The 12,313-nt window shown below is 41.2% G+C and overlaps 1 protein-coding gene across 4 annotated transcripts in view; it reads right to left on the bottom strand.

The window, feature by feature from the left end:
- ATE1 (arginyltransferase 1) overlaps positions 1–12,313 on the bottom strand; it is a 186,943-nt gene that overhangs the window by 157,737 nt on the left and 16,893 nt on the right. For 3 of the 4 annotated variants that reach the window (XM_050804581.1, XM_050804580.1, XM_050804582.1), the window contains exons 5-6: positions 11,353–11,598; positions 2,598–2,827 (exon numbers count right to left, since the gene is read on the bottom strand). In XM_050804581.1, the coding sequence (XP_050660538.1) occupies positions 2,598–2,827; positions 11,353–11,598 (476 nt within the window). Of the gene's footprint in view, positions 1–93; positions 223–2,597; positions 2,828–11,352; positions 11,599–12,313 lie in introns of all 4 variants that reach the window. The other variant, XM_050804579.1, reaches the window with a different exon arrangement.

Genomic DNA, 12,313 nt, shown 5'->3' on the forward strand with positions numbered 1-12,313 from the left:
AAATGTAGCACAAATAAACCAAGATTTCATTAAATGATATTAAGTGGAAGGAAAGCTCTGTTTGCACAGGAAAATTACACTTGGCCTGCTGACCTGGCTCTCGGTTGGCGTATCAGGTGAGTTCTTGTGAATAACCATCTGGTAACGTTTATAGACCTGGTAAGACTCCAGAAGTGTGGCTTTGAACTGCGAACTTGGTGGAGATGATCTCACCACCCTCACCTTCAGAAGCAGTTAAAAAAACAAGTTCACTAATTCATTCATTTATTCATTCAGTGGAATATGCATTAACAGTAACTCCCATCCAAGAAACCAAGTTTTAATAATCATTAAGGCAACTAAATATTTTAATATTAAAAACCAACCAGTTAGTAAATAAAGAAAGTTATTTTTGTAACTTACAGACTCATTAAGATAGAGGAGGATGCCCTCTACACTCTAAGCCTCAGCTTTCATGACTGAATTATTAAGCCTGCCTCTATTGTAAACTGGCAGAGTATTTCCAGCACTCGTACACACACAACACACACATAAATAAATAACCTCTAGTTGTGCACAACTACCAGTAACTCTAAGAAAGACTAAAAATATGAATACATTTTTTGGACACTCATTCATCATTGCTAACCCTCAACTTAAAACTCTACTGTTTAAGCTTAAAAGACCTCATAAAGCTTTCCTACTTCATAGCACAGTTAACAACCATGACTCTGAAGTCACATTTCCTTCATTCAAATCTTACAATGTCACCATATTGCTCAAGTAACCTTGTAAAATAAGGATAAGTTTAAAACAGTAATTGCATGCAGTAATGGTTAACATTTACTTTAACATTATTTACTAGCCACTTAAAATGTATTAGCAAAACAGAACAGTAAAACAGTCAAATGCAATGCAACGAAAACAACTGGAAACTTGACATGTGTGCCGTGAGGGGTAATTCTGTGAAGAAACAGCGACACCCAGTGGTAAAAGATCTCTATACATCCTGAGTATCATTACATTCAAAAAGTAAAAGTAACCACTGGAGAACTGTTGTTAAGCCTGCTTGGCCCCCTGAATACATTACTATTTATGATCAAAAGATAAAAGACACCTTGTAAAATATTTTAAGTAGTGTATTCAACTCTGTTTACAATTTTGGAAGGAAAAAAAATCTGTATCCAAATCAGAGTAGCCAAGGAGTTATAAAAGCTAAAATCTGGCGGGGCAAGGTAGCTCACACCTGTAATCCCAGCACTTTGGGAGGCAGAGGTGGGCGGATCACCTGAAGTCAGGAGATCGTGACCAGCCTGGCCGACATGATGAAACCCTGTCTCTACTAAAAATACCAAAAATTAGCCGGACGTAGTGGTGGGTACCTGTAATCCCAGCTACTCAGAAGGCTGAGACAGGAGAACTGCTTGAATCCGGGAGGCGGAGGTTGCAGTGAGCCGAGATCGCGCCATTGCACTCCAGCCTAGGCAACAAGAGTGAAACTCTGTCTCAAAAAAAAAAGGCTAAATCCTACGTCTGATAATACATATATTGAATTAAGGCTTAGAATGCATGAAAGTTAATTTTTATTATCAGGACTTTAGTGGTATTTTTAGACGACAGTAAGCCATAAAATTCAAAGGCTGACCAGTTACTAATCACATATGAGAATAAGATAAAAATCGTTATGGCTAATGTTTTTGAGACAAACGTTTGCTCTGTCTCCCAGGCTGGAGTACAGTGGCGTGATCTCAGTTCACTACAACCTCCAGCTGCTGGGTTCAAGCAATTCTCGTGTCTCAGCCTCCCTAGGAGCTGGGATTACAGGTGCACACCACCACACCCGGCTAATTTTTCTATTTCAGAAGAGACAGGGTTTCACTGTGTTGGCCAAGCTGATCTCAAACACCAGACCTCAAGCGATCCACCCACCTCGGCCTACCAAAGTGCTAGAATTACAGGTGTGAGCCACCACATCCAGTCCTGGTTTTTGAATTTTATATATGAGAAACTAATACTGAGAAATCTTGATCTGATCGAGAAATGTAAAAAAATTTGGGAAAAAAAGGAGGAATCTGGCTCTAAAAGGATTCATATTATGCCCAAATTGCTTTGGGTACTAATGAGAGAGGATTTCAGCAGTACATTTGAGCCCTATTTAGATAATTCCTAACTGCTAGCTTATGTATATGACACCATTTGCTGTCTTTACCAAGATCGGATTATAATGGAGAAAATAGTGATTTGCCTTGTGTAATCCATTTTCTTTCACTATCTAAACCAAAACTGCTAAAAACACAATTTTTAAGAGTATTTCTTTCATTTTAACTACTAAATTTCAATCAAGGTAGCATGCTAAAATTGACAGTTTTCACAAGTTTAGCGGCCAACTATCTGAAGTATTCTCAAAAAGTCTTTTTTAAAAAAGGGAGTTTCTCTCAAATAACAGTTAACTTAGTAAATTCAAATGTTACTTCTTCCCAATTCTCTTTAATTTCTTTTAAATTCTCATTCTTTACCTAGCAAAACATCAACTGGTTAGAACTTCAAACAAAAATAAATGATATGCCCAAATAAAAAAAAATCATAATAAAACAAACAACAAAAGTCCTTCAAAGTACCTCTAACTTGTGTGATGCATTCTCTGGTAAAGATTCAAAAATTAAATCTTCGAGTGATTTGGGCTGGTTGGATTTAGCCTTTGGTGGAAACAAAGATGGTGGGTGACCTTGAGCCTGGAAACCCTCAAGTTCTCCAGCTGGGTTCTGCTGCATGAGTTTTAACCTTTTCCTTTCTTTCCGGATTTCTTTTGCTTTTCGACATGGAGGCTTACTCAAATCAGCCCCTTTGCCTAAAAAGAATTTTAAAATATTAGACCAATCACATTTGGTTCTAGAAAAGTATTTTCACATGTCTCAAAGATTCTACAGAGTAAGTCCAAAGAGTTCCAATGGTTAGGCTAGCTTTGGGGTAGATGTTTCAGAGGATCCCGATACAGAGCTATAAGTGGATCTAAAATTCTACCTTAGAAGTGAGAGTTGCTAGAAAAAATAAATAGCACAGAAACTTTCCAAGGTGGCTCTTACCACTGAAAATCTTTTTTATCTTTTTTTTGAGACAGAGTCTTGCTCTGTCACTCAGGCTGGAGTGCAATGGCGTGATCTCGGCTCACTGCAACCTCCGCCTCCCTGGTTCAAGCGATTCTCCTGCCTCAACCTCCCGAGTAGCTGGGACTACAGGTGTGTGCCATTGTGCCTGGCTAATTTTTGTATTTTTAGAAGAGATGGGGTTTCACCATGTTGGCCAGACTGGTCTCCAGCTCCTGACCTTGTGATCCACCCGCCTTGGCCTCCCTAAGTGCTGGGATTACAGGCATGAGCCGCCACACCCAGCCTGAAAATCTTTTAAAAAAAAAAAAAAAACATTCATCCAATCAAATCAAAGTACCTTCTGCATTAAAAGGACACTGATATCTCTGCCCAACATTTCTGAGGGACATTTCTCTGAAAGCACTGGTAACATAAATACTTAGGAACCAGGTGTAAAGGAATACTGATCCCAGCACAAACTCTGACAGGTTTTTATAAATTAAAAGAATCCTCACATACCTGTAATTCTAGCACTTTGGGAGGCTAAGGCAGGCAGATCACCTGAGGTTGGAAGTTCGAGACCAGCCTGGTCACCGTGGTGAAACCCCATTTCTACTAAAAATACAAAAATTAGCCAGGTGTGGTAGCACACACCTGTAATCCCAGCTACTCAGGAGGCTGAGACATTAGAATTGCTTGAACCAGGGAGGCAGAGGTTGTGCTGAGCTGAAATGGCACTACTGCACTCCAGCCTGGGTGACAGAGTGAGACTCTGTCTCAAAAACCAAAGAAGGAATCCTTGCTTAGCTAAAGGTATCTGTGTCTTTATCCAAACACTGCAGGTATTTGGGTCTCATTAGTTCAGTTGTAGTCAATTAGAGTTTTGTTCTAATTAAAAGACCAAATATCAAACTGACAACCCTTTAAAATAAAAAACTTTTTACTATTATAAACTAAATAAAAATACTTAGAAACAAACCTGGAAAGACGACACCATGGTGACAGTCATTTTACTTTGTTTCAGAAACAGAGAATGTCCCTTTTTTGCAGTGTTAGCTTTTCTCCAAATTTTGTTGTTGTTTTTTTTTTTGAGACGGAGTCTCACTCTGTCACCCGGGCTGGTGTGCAGTGGCACGATTGCGGCTCACTGCAACCTCCACCTACCGGGTTCAAGCAATTCTCCCGCCTCAGCCTCCTGAGTAGCTGGGACTACATGTGCGCGCCACCATGCCTGGTTAATTTTTTGTATTTTTAGTAGAGACGGAATTTCACCATGCTGGTCAGGCTGGTCTCGAACTCCTGACCTCGTGATCTGCCTGCCTTGGCCTCCCAAAGTGCTGGGATTACAAGCGTGAGCTACTGCGCCTGGCTGAATTTTCCAACAACGAACATTACGCTAGTAATTTTTTAGAAGATATTAAAGAAATAAGCTGTTTAAGATCCCAAAACAGCCAGGCGTGGTGGCTCATACCTGTAATCCCAGCACTTTGGAAGGCCGAGGCAGGCATATCACAAGGTCAGGAGATCGAGATCATCCTGGCTAACACAGTGAAATCCCGTCTCTACTAAACATAAAAAAAAAATTAGCCAGGCATGGTGGCGCACGCCTGTAGTCCCAGCCACTTGGGAGGCTGAGGCAGGAGAATTGCTTGAACCTAACAGGCAGAGGTTGCAGTGAGCTCAGATTGCGCCACAGCACTCCAGCCTAGGTGACAGAGCGAGACTCCGTCTCAAAACAAAAAGAAAAAAAAAAACCCAAAACAGGGTATTCACGAACCATATGAAAGTCAACAAAAAGGTTTATAAAACCAACAAATTCAGTTTTTAGAGAGAAGAAAATCAAAACCTAGAGTAGTTAAAGGATTTGCCTGAGACCATAAGCTCACCAAATGAAAACCAATCTGATGAGAAAGTAGTGAGTTCACAAACAGTTCAGACTATATCACAACTTCATTAACGTTTTCTAACTAAAAATAAAGTTTACTTTTTTAAAAAACGACTTTGAATAAGCCTAAGTTATGTAAGTCTGAACCAGGTAACAAAAGAACATTTCTGTAACTATTACTCTACTGCCTAACAGAATTACTTTTCTTGGACCACAACCTGTGTCTTTTCTCAAATTTGCTCTGAGCACACACACTCCGACACAAGCTGCCTGAGGTCATGGACCAGGCTCTGTCACTTCGCTACATGACCTTGAGCAAGTTTCCCTGTCTGTACAAGAAAGACAAAAACCAATCCTACCTACAGCATTCCTGTGAGGATTAAATGAGTTAATACCTGTGCAGCTCATAAAAAATCAACTACCATTCATTTAGGGCTAACTATTATTAGCTAGTATTTGTATTACCAACATCTAGAATAATGTTTTACCTATATAAAATTCCATAGATAGTAATTTTCAAAACCTTCCATTTCCTATACTGAAAATTATATTCCCGGCCGGGCGCGGTGGCTCAAGCCTGTAATCCCAGCACTTTGGGAGGCCGAGACGGGCAGATCACGAGGTCAGGAGATCGAGACCATCCTGGCTAACACGGTGAAACCCCGTCTCTACTAAAAAATACAAAAAACTAGCCGGGCGCGGTGGCAGGCGCCTGTAGTCCCAACTACTCGGGAGGCTGAGGCAGGAGAATGGCGTGAACCCGGGAGGCGGAGCTTGCAGTGAGCTGAGATCCGGCCATTGCACTCCAGCCTGGGCGGCAGAGCGAGACTCCGTCTCAAAAAAAAAAAAAAAAAAGAAAATTATATTCCCTACAGAAGTTATAAAATTATAAGCAAATTTAAAACTAATATGATCTAAGAAACACATATTTTCAGTATTTTTATGAAGGACTACCTGTATCATCTTTACACTAAGTCACTGGACTAGGTAAGCCTTCTCATGATTGTTTTGCTCTACATTTATATACTATGTTACTGCAATGCAAAGTAGGATTTCAGGCAGGGCTCAGTGGCTCACGCCTGTAATCCCAGCATTTGGAAGGCCGAGATGGGCGGATGACCTGAGGTCAGGGGTTTGAGACCAATCTGGCCAACATGGTGAAACCCTGTCTCTACTAAAAATACAAAAAATTAGCCGAGAGGGTTGGTGTGCACCTGTAGTCCCAGCTACTTGGGAACCTGAGGCAGGAGAATTGCTCAAACCCAGGAGGTGAAGGCTGCAGTGAACCGAGATCACACCACTGCACTCCAGCCTAGGCAACAGAGCAAGACTCTGTCTCCAAAAAAAAAAGTAGGATTTCAGCATATTAGGGGATACAGATCCCCCAGGTCACTAAATTCCTTCAACAGAATGGAAATAGATCATCAGTGTAAAATCGGTACACTATACCAACCCTGCACCCACAGAGGTTCAAAGCAACTCAAGAATTCCAGATTAGTCCCAGTTGATTTGAATAGAGTTTAGGAGACCTACATAATTTCTAATTAAGTCCAAGGGAACAGACTTGTAATATTTTTTAAATTAAAATGGAAATGCAAGCTAGCCACAATGGCTCATGTCTGTAAATTCCAGCACTTTGGAAGGCCAAGGTGAGAGGACTCCTTAAGCACAGGAGTTCCAGACCAGCCTGGGCAACATAGCAAGACCTCATCTCTACAAATCAACTTTTTTAGGCCAGGTGTGGTGGCTCACGCCCGTAATCCCAACACTTTGGGAGGCTGATGCAGGCAGATCACTTGAGTCCAGGAGTTCAACACTAGCCTGAACATGGCAAAACTTCATTTCTACTAAAAGTACAAAAAATTAGCCAGGTGTAGCATCGTGCACTGGTAGTCCCAAGTATTCCAGTGGCTGAGGTGAGAAAATTGCTTGAGCCCAGGAGGTCAAGGCTACAGTGAATCCTGATCGTGTCACCACACTCCAGCCTGGGAGACAGAAAAAGACCCTGTCTCAACAACAGCAAAAAATTAAAAAGGAAATGCAGGTTTGCTTTTGCAGGTTCCAAAAAAAAAAACAATCCAGGGTGTTGTGTTTGTTTATTTGTTTGTTTGTTCGAGATGGAGCCTCACTCTGTCGCCCAGGCTGGAGTGCAGTGTTGAGATCTCAGCTCACTACAACCTCTGCCCCACTGGTTTCAAGCAATTCTGCCTCGGCCTCCTGAGGAGCTGGGATTGAAGACATGCACCTCCACCCCCAGCTAATTTTTGTATTTTTAGTGGAGATGGGGTTTCACCATGCTGGCCAGGCTGGTCTCAAACTCCTGACCTCAGGTGATCCGCCTGTCTCGGCCTCCCAAAGTGCTGGGATTATAGGTGTGAGCCACTGAGCCTGGCTAAAATCCAAGGATTTTAAAATAGTCTCAGATTTTTAGTGAAAGATATCTTAAGGGGGAAAAAAAAAACCCTGCAAAAACAGTTTTTAATGTTTCACTAACCATACTGCTAGAAGTAAGGTTGTTATTCAAAAACTGTGTAATATGGGAAAAAGCAAAAGGTTAATGTGAGATATTCTAATCTAATTCTACCATCCTCAGCGTTCTCGAGAACTAGGTTTCTCAGTGTAGAAGAAATTACAAACATCAAAAAAAAAAAAGAAAGAAAGAAAGAAAAAGATAAAAATGTATGGCCAGGCATGGTGGCTCATGCCTATAATCCCAGCACTTTGGGAACCTGAGGCAGGTGGATTACTTGAGGCCAGGAATTCGAGACCAGCCTGACCAACATGGCAAAACTCCATCTCTACTAAAAGTACCTAAAAGTACAAAAATTAGCCAGGTGCGGTGGTACACACCTGTACTCCCAGCTATTCAGGAGGCTGAGGTAGGAGAATCACTCAAACCCGGGAGGCAGAGGTTGCAGTGAGCCGAGATCACGCCATTGCACTCCAGCCTGGGCAACAGAGCGAGACTCTGTGTCAAAAAAATAAAAATAAAGAAAAAGATTAAAATGCAGCCAGGCACAGCGGCTCACATCTGTAATCCCAGCACTTTGGGAGGCCAAGGCAGGTGGATCACGAGGTCAGGAGGTCGAGATTATCCTGGCTAACACAGTGAAACCCCGTCTCTACTAAAAATACAAAAAATTAGCCGGGCGTGGTGGCAGGCACCACTGTAGTCCCAGCTACTTGGGAGGCTGAGGCAGGAGAATGGCATGAACCCAGGAGGTGGAGCTTGTGGTGAGCGAAGATGGCGCTACTGCACTCCAGCCTGGGCAATAGAGCAAGACTCCGTCTCATAAAAGATTAGAATGCTATAGTCCTGAATTTGAATTGGAAGTATCAGTATGAACTCATAACCTCATAGGTCTGTTCACCAACAAAACCTAGAAAACAATGACCAAGCCAGCAGCAATAATGTGCACTCCTAATCTAGTGTGTGATCTCCAAATACCATTTCCCACTAAAAGGAACCACAACCTCTCGAAATGCCTGTACAAGATGACCCAGGAGCATAATATCATGCCAAATAGCAAGGAAGCTGTCAAAGACTACCAGGATTATGTCGAAAGGACTCAAAAGTCAACTTAAAGAAGCTCTCAGAGGAGCAACAGATTGCAACAGCAGTATGTTCAGATCCATGAGTTCCCAATGGTACCAAAAAGAAAACTAACTGGTCACTGTTAGACATTATTTTGAAAAATGGTAAATAAAAAGAAGGAATCAAGAATGTATCCTGCCAGCCGGGTGCAGTGGCTCACTCTTGTAATCCCAGTACTTTGCAAGGCCAAGGCAGGTGGATCACCTGAGGTCAGGAGTTCAAGACCAGCCTGGCCAACATGGCTAAACCCCGTCTCTACTAAAAATACAAAAGATTAGCTGGGTGTGGTGACACGCACCTATAATCCAAGCTACTCCGGAGGCTGAGGCAGGAGAATCGCTTGAACCCGGGAGGCGGAGGTTGCAGTGAGCCAAAACCGCATCACTGCACTCCAGCCTAGGCAACAGAGTGAGACTCTTTCAAAAAAACAATGTATCCTGCCTTTGCTATGGGTTTTTACGAGAAACAAACAGATGAGGGGAAGACTCTCTTTACGGAAGCAGTCCAGCCAGCCTGGAAATGAAGAAATGAATGAATTTAAGCATGGACCATCCATGACTATTAGCACTACCGAAAAGAGAAGCACCCAGACATTACACGTCTCCTGAAAGACCACTCTGACACCCATGAAGTAATCTCACCCATCCTCAAATAACTCAAACTCAAATCTGATTAAGACTTGCCCTCCTGCCCCGCCGCAAAAAAATAAAAGAAAATTTAGCACAGAATCCGATCAAGGCTCTATATCTAACCATCAATTTAGAAGCAGGCAGAGGAACATGTTAAACCGCAAACGTAACCTGTCAGATACAGAAAGTGGAACAAACAACCCAAGACAAACAACCCAGCTGAGGAATGATGGAAGCGGAACCTCTAAAACAAAAGAGATCTTTACTGTAGTTTTTTTGAGACAGGGTCTCATTCTCATCACCCAGACTGGAGTGCAGAGGCGTAATCTCAGCTCACTGCAGCCTCGACTTTCCAAGCTCAGGTGATCCTCCCACCTCAGCCTCCCAAGTAGCTGGGACTACAGGCATGTGCCGTAACACCTGGCTAATATTTTGTATTTCTAGCACAGACAGGTTTCACCATATTGTCCAGGCTGGTCTCGAACTCCTGGGCTCAAGCAATCTACCTGCGTCAGTCTCCCACAGTGCTGGGATTACAGGTGTAGGCCACCATGCCTCGCCAAGAGATTTTTTGAATATATCAACAATCACAATACGTGGACATTATCTGGATCCTGGCACAAATAAATGTTTAAAACTTGGAATTTGAACACTATTCAATGCCATTAAGAAATTTTATTCAAGTATAATAATGGTATTGTGAATATGTTTTTTTAAAGTTCTTATCTTTTAGAAATGTATTCTGAAATACAGGATAGCACAATGTCTGGGATTTGCTTCCATATAATTTTGGAAGGGGGAACTAGACGAAACAAGAGTGGCTATGACATGAGTCAGTAATTGTTTCAAATATAGGTAGAGTACATGGAAGTCGATTACACTATTCAATCTATGCTCATCTATGTTTGAATAATGAAGATTTTTAAAATTTGACAAACTGTAAGTAATTTTATTAAAAAATAATAAAAGAATTGACCCTACACGCACGAGAGAAATAGCTGAAACAAACTGTCTAAATTATTCAAAATATTTCACTGGAGGCTGGGCACAGTGGCTCACGCCTGTAATCTCAGCACTTTGGGAGGCCAGGGTTGGAGGATAACTTGAGGTGAAGGGTTGGAGACGAGCCTGGGTAATATAGTGAGACCCTGTCTCTACAAAAAACTTTAAAATAGCTAGGCATGGTGACAAGCTCCTGTATTCCTACCTACTCAGGAACCTAAGGCAAGAGGATCACTTGGCCCCAGGAGCTCAAGGCTGCAGTGAGCTATGATGACGCCACTTCACTCCAGTCTAGGCGGCAGAGCAAGACCCTCTCTCAAATTAAAAAATAAATATTTTATTGAACTGTTAGTATTAATTAGGATGAAATCTCAGACCAAAATCAACTTAACATGAAAACCTTATGTAAAAAACTATTCAATAAAATTGCAAATGGAGAATTTTCTCTACTTTAACATGTGTAACATAGTTTAGACAAGGAAAACTAAAATAGTACTAAAAATCTTTCCCTTGGATCATTTTGCATAAATATAAGAACTAATTCAAAAACTGACACCATCTAATAAACTAATAACCATTCAACTTCACATTTTATGAAATAATTTTGGAAGAGTCATACACACATATTACACTCATTTAATACTGGATAAACTTTTGAAGCCTAATTCTTGTATAAGTAATAACATAAAAAAAAATCTTACCTGATTAAAGGCAAAGTTAAACATCAAAATGTGGACTTTTTAAAACTAAAATATACTAAAATTACATTAAAAAATTTAATGATAAACTGAAGAATTTTATAATGTATTTTGGACATAATACCTATAATTAATGTTGTCTCACTTAATCCTAAAATAAGAATGTTTATCACTCCTTTTCACTGAGAAAAATTTGATTCTCAACCCTGTAAGGCCCTAAAGTAGTAAAAAGAAATGGAACTCTTTGAAATTATCTGTATTTAGGGATAAGGCTATTGTTTCAGGCTTTTTAAGCACAGCAGTTTATAAAAGGCATGATTTGTCCCTCTAATTCTGGCAACAATAAATAAAGCAGGCTTCTGTTTTACAGATTGCATGACTAAGTCATCCTTTTGGCTGATGGAAAGACCCAGGGTTTAAAATGACTCAGCAAAAAGCAAAGCAGTGAATAGGACTTGTTATCAAAAATCTTTACTACCTGGCTTAGGAACTGTGTGAACTTTAACTGAATGTGATGGTTCACCAGAGCCCAACTTCTCTCCTACGGAATCTTGTGACTGAAGTAATTCATGAGGTTCTTCTTTCTTTGAATTTTTTCCTTCACTCTGTAAACTCTCTTTGACGTCATCACTGAGCGTCTTAAGATCACACTGTATATCCAATTTATTTATCAATGCAAAGTCACCCGCAACAGCATCATCCATTGTGGAGTCCATGGGCTCATCTACAAATAAGAAGAAATTAAAAATCCATCAGTTGGGTTGACACAGTTAAGGTAAAAACAGAAACACAATGTCCCTATTATCCACTGTAGCAGAATTACTATCTGTCCACCAAATCCATTCTCATCCTCCAAAATAAGAGAGGTGCACTTAAGACTAGCACAGCTGGGCATGGTGGTTCACACCTGTAATCCCAGCTCTTTGGGAGGCCAATACAGGAGGACTGCTTGAGGCCAGGACTTTAAGACCTGCCTGGGCAACATAGTGAGACACTATCTCTACAATAAATGAAAAAAAACAAACTGTGGCACCCTAGCAGGGGAATGTACTGCCATCCCCCTGCCAATGGTGGGGATGACCAGCTCCTGTCAATGGAACATAACACAACTGATACATCCAACTGTGCCTCACTAGTTTTAAAGGAAACTTGTAACCCTGAACTTCTACCCTTCCCCCAATGTCTGGATTAGTAAAAACCAGAGCAAGCTGGGAAATCACATGTTAAAGAAAAGCCCAGAATGGCTAGCTGGTGGGGAGCAGAGTTGTATGCCAACCTAGAAAACCCACACTGAACTGTTATGTGAGGAAAGAAACAGACTTTTTTTGTTTGTTTTTTGAGACAGAATCTTGCTCTGTCGCCCAGGATGGAGTGCAGTTTCATCCTCCGCCTCCCGGGTTCACGCCATTCTCCTGAATCACCCTCCCCAGTAGCTGGGA

The sequence above is a fragment of the Macaca thibetana genome, chromosome 9 (assembly GCF_024542745.1).
Source record: "Macaca thibetana thibetana isolate TM-01 chromosome 9, ASM2454274v1, whole genome shotgun sequence".
Taxonomy (NCBI): Eukaryota; Metazoa; Chordata; class Mammalia; order Primates; family Cercopithecidae; genus Macaca; species Macaca thibetana.